The sequence below is a fragment of the Papaver somniferum genome, chromosome 4 (genome assembly GCF_003573695.1).
Source record: "Papaver somniferum cultivar HN1 chromosome 4, ASM357369v1, whole genome shotgun sequence".
NCBI lineage: Eukaryota > Viridiplantae > Streptophyta > Magnoliopsida > Ranunculales > Papaveraceae > Papaver > Papaver somniferum.
The window spans coordinates 47,933,666-47,941,364 of record NC_039361.1 but is presented as its reverse complement, the minus strand read 5'-3'; the positions used below and the strand labels follow the sequence as shown (position 1 = coordinate 47,941,364).

The 7,699-nt window shown below is 39.8% G+C and overlaps 1 protein-coding gene across 1 annotated transcript; it reads left to right on the top strand.

Annotated features, from left to right (window-relative positions):
• The first annotated feature begins 3,189 nt into the window (after positions 1-3,189).
• LOC113272474 (BTB/POZ domain-containing protein At2g24240-like) lies at positions 3,190-4,112 on the top strand. The gene is made up of 2 exons (XM_026522301.1): positions 3,190-3,589; positions 3,703-4,112. The coding sequence occupies exons 1-2, from the start codon at positions 3,190-3,192 to the stop codon at positions 4,110-4,112; spliced, it is 810 nt and encodes a 269-aa protein (XP_026378086.1).
• Positions 4,113-7,699: the final 3,587 nt, after the last annotated feature.

Here is a 7,699-nt window from a genome sequence, read left to right as displayed (position 1 = left end):
TAAGAGCATAAAGGTGAGATTTTGGCAAGTTGGAGATGTGCTGTTGTGTCTGAACATTGAGGTTCAATCTGTGAATGGGACGGAAGATTCCACGAGATGCATGAGTGACAGGACGAGAGGAGTTGGCTGAAGTGCCAGGCTGAGCAGAAGATGAAGGCGTGACTGCCTGGATAGTGCAGTCAGGCGCTGAAGTGGTGCAGTCAGACGCTGTTGCAGGTGTTGAAGAGGTGCAGACAGGCGGTGAAGTAGTGCAGTCAGGCGCTGTTGCAGGTGCTGAAGAGGTGCAGACAGGCGCTGAAGTAGTGCAGTCAGGCGCTGTTGCAGGTGCTGAAGTGTTGCTGTCAGGAGCTGTGGGAGCTGACTGCTGCTGTGGGGGAATGTGGAGATGAGGTGCTGTAGTGGAACGACGATGAGGAGGTGTGTAGAGCTGTATTGCAGGAGACGGAGTATGTGTAGTGGCGGAAGATGGTGGAGCAACGTCAGGGCGTTGCTGTGCAGTAGAGGAAGAAACTGATGTAGCAGCGGAAGGAGGCTGGACAGTAGGATTAGGAGATGTTGGGTAACAAAAACGAAAGGGAAGGAGAGTGGAAGATGGTTTAGAGGAAGAGTCTTGACAGTTTGATGAAGTAGAGACAATGTTCTTGAATGGAAACACGTTTTCATCAAAAGTCACATGACGAGACAAGATGATTTTGTTAGTGTCTAAGTCGAGACATCGATAGCCACGATGATGGGTTAGAAACCCAAGAAAAACACACTTAGTAGAACGAGGATAAAGCTTATGAGTAGTGGTAGCGGAAAGATTGGGGTAGCAAAGACAACCAAAAGTACAGATATGAGAGTAGGTTGGTTGACGTTGATAGAGAATGGACACCGGAGAAGAGAAATTTAGGATTTTGGAAGGAAGAATGTTGTGGAGGTAGACGGCCATGTGTAAGGAGTCGGCCCAATATTTTGGAGGGATATATGCATGAGACATAAGTGTGCGAGTGATGTCATTGACACGACGAATCATTCGCTCAGCTTTGCCGTTTTGAGAGGAGGTATGAGGGCATGAGAAACGGAAAACTAACCCATGTTTGTGAGCAAATTCATGAAACGATGAGTTGTCGAATTCACGACCCATGTCACATTGAAAAGATTTGATTTCACGTTCGAACTGAGTTTTGACGAAGGAACGAAATTCCAAGAACTTGGTATAAACTTGGGATTTTAATTTGAGAGGAAAGATCCATAGATAATTTGTGAAGTCATCTAACAAGATAAGATAGTAATTAAAACCGGTCTCAACATGTAATGGTGAGGTCCATAAGTCGCTATGAATGATATCAAAAGGAGCAAAAGTAACAGAATTTGATTCAAAAAATGGCAGACGAACATGTTTACTAACTTGACAAGAATGACAAAGTTTGGTAGACTGAGTTTTATTACATTGAATGGAAGAGTTTGCACGTAAATTATCTAAGATAGCTTTCCCTGGGTGGCCGAGACGGCTGTGCCAAATGTCATGAGAGCACACGGCAAGGGATATAGGATGAGACAGAGACGATGTTGAAGGTGATACGGCAGAGGCAGTAATAGGATAAAGCTCCCCGGAACTGTTACATCGAAGGAGAATCTTCCTCGAATTCAAATCCTTCACAGAAAAACCAGACGGATCAAATTCAACAGACACATGATTATCAGTGGTGAATTTACGAACAGAAACCAAGTTTTTGATTATGTCGGGAGCAACAAGAGTATCTTTGAGTTTTAGGGTGCGGGACGGAATATCTATGAACTTGGTACCGGAGGCAGTGACTAGAATACTGTGACCATTGCCAACTAAGATGGAATGAATATTACTAGTATTAAAAACAGTATTCAAAGTACCTGAATCCGCAGTGAGATGCGATGTAGCACCGGTATCCATATAGAAAGCATCGTCAGGTGAGTATAAACTCATGGAGCTGTATGCTTCGGCAATGTCACTTGGTTGAAGATATTCCGTGGATGGAGCAAGGTATGCCTGTGCACGTCCAACGCCAGATGTTCGACCGCGTGACTGACCAGGACGGCCACGGCCTTGGAAGGAACCGCGGCTGGAAGGTTGCTGCCAATGTGTTGCCGGAGGTGCTGTAGGATACGGACAAGGTGGTACTGCCCATGTGGTGGACAGTGGATGTTGTACGTAGGATGAGGTGCACCGTAGAGCTGATAAGGGGACGGAGGTGTTGGCAGCAAGGGTGGTTCGGTGGCTGGAGCAGATGAACGATGACCACCACGTCTGGCATGACCACCACGCTGTGAGCGCTGGTTGTTGCGATCTGTGGTTGGAGCTGCAGCGGCAAGAGCCGTAGGTGCAGACTGTGATTGTTGTTGGGAGCGTCGAATCTCTTCGGTACGCAGCTGTGATCGAGCGGCATCAAACGTCGGCATTGATTGTTGGATAAAAGATGCTACCGTGTTGTATTCCTCCGGAAGGCCGTTGACAAGTTGGATCACAAGGCGTTTGTCATCCATGGGAAATTCAAGATCAAGTAATCGATCGGACAGGGATTTTAGCTTATCGCAGTAATCATCAATACTATTGCAATCAATAAACTTAAGATTGACAAACTTACGTTCAAGAGTCGCAGCGCGGTTACCTTTGTTGTCTTGAAAAAGTTTCTTAAGATGATCCCAAAGCTCTTTAGCAGTTTTGCCAGATTTGAGGACGGTAAGCATTAAATCCTTGGCCATGGTGGAGAACATCCACTGTCGACAGAGAGCGTCGAGTTGGAGCACGGTGTCGGCGTCAACATCTGCAGGGGGTTTGTCTTCATTGATGAGAAAAAGAAGGCGATGAGCCTGAAGATGGAGTTCAAACAGAAAAACCCAAGATGAGTATTCATCCTGTTTGATGTCTAGGATAATAGGGATTAGGGTTTTGATGTTGTTGATAGCAAACGCCGGATGGATTGTCTTTTTATCTCCTGCCATTGTTGATTTTGGTGAAGTAAGTGAAGAAGAAGAAGAAGAAGAAGAGGATCAGCTATTAGGTCGATACCATGTTAGAGTTTTTGGTATAATGCCTTACCCTCTTTTGAGAGAGAATGGCCATATATATTATTATTATTTTGGTCAATTAAGGAGAATATCCTGTGACCGTAAATAAGGTAGAGTATCTTCTATTAGTAAGATTGAAGGTTGAAAAACCCAAGTGGAAACATGGGAATGCAAACTGACAAGGTTAGGTTTAATGTTGGAGGTAAAATCTTTGAAACAAGTGCAACTACTCTTTCAAGTGCACGCAGAAATTCGATGTTTGGAGCTACGTTTGATGATGAATGGAACCTCCAACCAAGACAAGTTAATGAAGAGTATTTTATCGACCGAAACCCGAATTGCTTTTCTGTTCTTCTTGATCTTCTAAGAACTGGTGAGCTTTGTGTCCCTCCTCGCGTACCTGATAAATTATTTTACAAAGAAGCTCTTTATTATGGTCTTCTAGATCATGTTAGAGCGGCAAGGTTTCGCGAATTGGATGTCAACCAATTAAGACTAACGAGTTCGGTTAGGGGTCAAGCTTCTTGCGGTTCTAATGCCATTAGAGTAAGTCCTGATGGCGGTGTGCTGTGGCTCACAGCAGAATTGTCCGTACATACGATTGGATGCTTGAAGAATATCCACCAATAAATTTCAATTATCAAAAAGTTAACGATGTTGGCTGGATCGATTCAGATAATATTGTGATCAGTGCTTGCGAAAGATCTGGACGACAAGACTCTGGTATTGGTGTTTTCAGTTCGTCAAGCGGTAATCTAAAGCATACATTTCAGCTAAACCATGAAAATCAGGTGAAGAGCTTTACTGTTGGAGCTTTATCTTTCAACTCTGATGGTAAGATGTTTGTTGTTTGTAGGGGAACAGGTATTAACGGAATTGGAGTTTGGGATCAAGTTACTGGAGAAGAAACGGATTTTTTCCATAAAACACTACGTGAGCCTCTCTGTAATGCAAACAAGATTCAATGCTTCAATGGAAGTAACTGCTTGTTGCTTTTTGATTTGTTAACATTGAATAGTAAGAAAAATATATCAGTCTTTTGGATTTTAGAGATAAAAGTAAGGTTTGGTATAATACCCCAGTAAAGTTGGGTCCGCGAATAAATGATAATGTTCAAGATGGAATTGCAATGGAAGAAGGTAACTCTACATGTGTGGTTGATCCGGATGAGAATTTGGGTTTTATGGATATAAGAAGTACCGATGGTAACATTAGATGGATTTCGAATAATAAAAAAAATTCACATTGTTTATTCAAAGCAACCTCAATTCGCATGTTCAGCGGCAGCTTCACGGTGACTAGTACATAATTCTGTAGCTGAACACAAACTCGGTGATATTTTTGGGTTTGGTCAAAGTGTATTCAAATGCTCGTTATCTAGCCAGTAACCTTAGGACAAACTTCGTTCTTTTTGTGCCACCTGTATCAGTCAAACCTACACTTTTGGTCTTCTCCTCATCTTCTCCGGCAACATTTTCTTTCAGTTCCGGTTGTTTCAACCAGCACTGAGTTCTAGTTGTCTAATTGATCAAAAAAATCAGGGTAAGTAAGAAGAAAGAAAACAATGCGACAAAAACAAATAAAGCTACGCATAATTTCATTCATGATCGATCAACACATTAGAATATACTAGCAGCATAGTACCACTGATTACAAAATTCAGTTCCATTAGACACCCAAAACCCCAATTAATCAGACAACTAAAGTCTCTAAACTTAGTTGTTTGTTGGTAGATTCGTCCTGATCAAATAGTATTACCATGGGTCATTAGCTAATCTTTCAAACTCATTCTCATTCAAATCAGCCATAACCTTCCTCTTCTTACTCTCAATCCTCTCAATCTCCGATGTCTCCATTTTCACTTCATTTGCAATCCTCACAGACTCCTTTGCTAACTCCACCAAAAGAAATTCCTTTTCTTCAACTTTTTCTTCTTTCTGCTGCTTTTCTTCATCTATCTTTGCAACTTCATTTTTCAAACCCTTTTCTTCTTCAGCTCTTCTCTTCAGCAGATTGAATCTCTATTTTATTTTTGTTAAATCGTAACCAAATTCTTCAAACTCTACAGTCAAACTATCTACCTCACTAAGAAAATGATAGGGATCATTCAGGTTATGAAGTTTCTGAACTAGGAACAAGAAGGCTGGGTCAAGTCCTAGCTTGATTCCTTCTTTGATGTTCTTACTTGTGAATCTTTCAAGTGGGTTGAAATGTGGAGATTGTGGTAGTTGTGTGAAAACTTGATGATAGGCGAGTTTAACTTCGGGATCAAGAGAATGAGACCTATGGGTTAGTGGGAATCTCATGGTAACACCAACAGGTGGTGGCGCTGACTGTGATGGTGTTGGTGGTAGTGTTGGAGAATTTGTGTTTGATGCCATTGACGGTTTTTTTGGGGAGTTTCTCTTCAAAAGGTTGTTTAAAAGAAAAGACTGATTTCACTGTGATGAAGATACAAGAAATAGGTTTCTGCTTAGAAATGAAGAGATGGTGTTGTTTAAAAGAAGAAGTAATTGTAACTTTTAAATTTTTTGATAGAAGCGATTCTCTGTCTGTCGGTCGAAATGATGTGATCTGTGATGCTATGAAAATATACAGTTCGTTTATTTACTTTATCTGACATAGAAAATAACTAGCATATAATTGACCGAAAATGATTTGTACCCGGGGAAAATAATCACGGAGTGAGTGAAAGGGAATGAGACCCATTTTACCCATTCCCCATCTCACTAACCTGATTGCCCAATCTGTCTCACGGAATTTTTCCCGTTGAGAAATGCCGTCAACTTAGCATTGTTCATAATGGACTGAGTTTGAGTTGATTTACGACAATAGAAATGATAAATCACCATGATCATCCCGAGGGCCCTAAAAACAAACTCTGATAAATACTCTCGTATTTGTCCCCAAACTTTTCTCTCATGGTGCGTCTGCAATGTTTCAAAAAAAATATATACCATGCGTCTCAAAGGTAACGGTGGTTTAGGACTCTTCCATCGGAACTCATTGCCACCTTCAAGAATTCCTAGATTTGAATTTGCATATTTGCATTTTGAAATTTTCGGGCACCTCAAAATCTTAAAATTAATTTCCGTCTAACGTCTTTTAATTGTAGGGAATCTTGATAAAGTGACCCAGTTTTGAATTAGAGTAGAAAAAGTGCTCCTGTTTTTTTGCACTTTTCTAAACTGTCCCGTTTTTTTCTTTAAATAACGCTTTCCATCCCGTTAAATGCAATGTGGCAGTTATCTCACCTGTTAAAAAGACATATTTACCCCTAAACTATGTCATGAATTATGAACCCTAACCATGAACCGAAACCCTGAATCATGAACTCTAAACCCCTAACCCTGAACTATATCGTGAACCATGAACAATGAAGCCTGAACTATGAACCCTAAACCCCTAACCCCGAACCCTGAACTATATCGTGAACCATGAACCCTGAACCATGAACTTTTAACCCTGAACCTTAAACCCCTAACCCTGAACCCCGAACCTTAAATCCATGAACCGAGCTCGACGAACCTGAAAAAATGAAGTAGAAGATAAACGTGACAAATAAAGGGTAAATAAGTAAAAAATTGGATGGAAAACTAATTAGATGGAAAAGTTAAAAGTGGGGGCAGTTTTGAAAAGTTGAAAAAAACGGAGGCAACTTATCAAACCGAAATTGAGGGTGGGGCAGTTTATCAATATTTCATCGTTCGTAAACAATAGGAGATTTTTAGTTACCGGACACTTTTTGATGCTAAATGTAAAATGCTAACACGTGTATAGCTGTTACTCTTTCATGTATTTTTCTCTATGTATTTAATGCCGTGTACGAACATTTCTATTGCTTAACGAAGATTTCTGTTTCTACTCTATCACTGTGTCACTAGTATCACCTCAACGCGTTTTTATTTAGAATGGGAATTATGCAGTATTAATTGAGAGTTGGGTAACAAAAAGGACCATTTTGAAGTGGATTTAAAAACCCATATCCATATATTGGCTTTTGTAACTTGTATACATGTTAAGGTTTAATAAAAAAATATTTTATTTCTTTGAAAATTGTGTTTTTTTGTCTTATTCTACTAGAAATTGAGTTTTTTTGCACTAAAAACAACAAATTGTATTCCCAATGCAAAGAATTACTGTTTCCAATACAATAAAACAAACAAATCTTATTTACAATGTAAAATCTTGTTATTTTAGTGAACCTTAACATGTATACGGGTATACAAGTTAACAAGACCTCCATATATTCAGGTGGTCTAATGGTTCTCATGCTCCCTCCCACTGTGGAGGTAGGGATCCGAACCCCATAATTCCCAGAATTCACTCCAATTGAAGGAGTTAGGAAGTAGTCTATGGACTACTAGTCTTGGATATCAATATTTATTTATCTATTTATTAATTCCTAAACTTTTCTTGCTTAATTAAAATAACTTCTTTAATTATTTTAGTTTATATAGTTAGATTAGAGTTAGTTTAAGAATTAAAGTCTCCCTGTCATAATGTTATAAAATCATTTTAAAATGAAAGTGATAACTATTTTGAGCTAAATTGAGAATTAAATAACACAAACCAAAAGCTTATTCTTGCAAATAATCGTCAAATTTTGACAGAATTCGTCAAACAATCGTAGGAATTGAGAATGTTTATGCATTCAATGTACCCAGAATCG

Coding starts and splice junctions, on each gene's coding strand:
- LOC113272474 (XM_026522301.1), top strand. CDS start 3,190: ATGGGAATGCAAACTGACAAGGTTAGGTTTAATGTTGGAGGTAAAATC. Junction 3,590..3,702: donor TAGAGTAAGTCCTGATGGCG/GTGTGCTGTGGC, acceptor GGATCGATTCAG/ATAATATTGTGATCAGTGCT.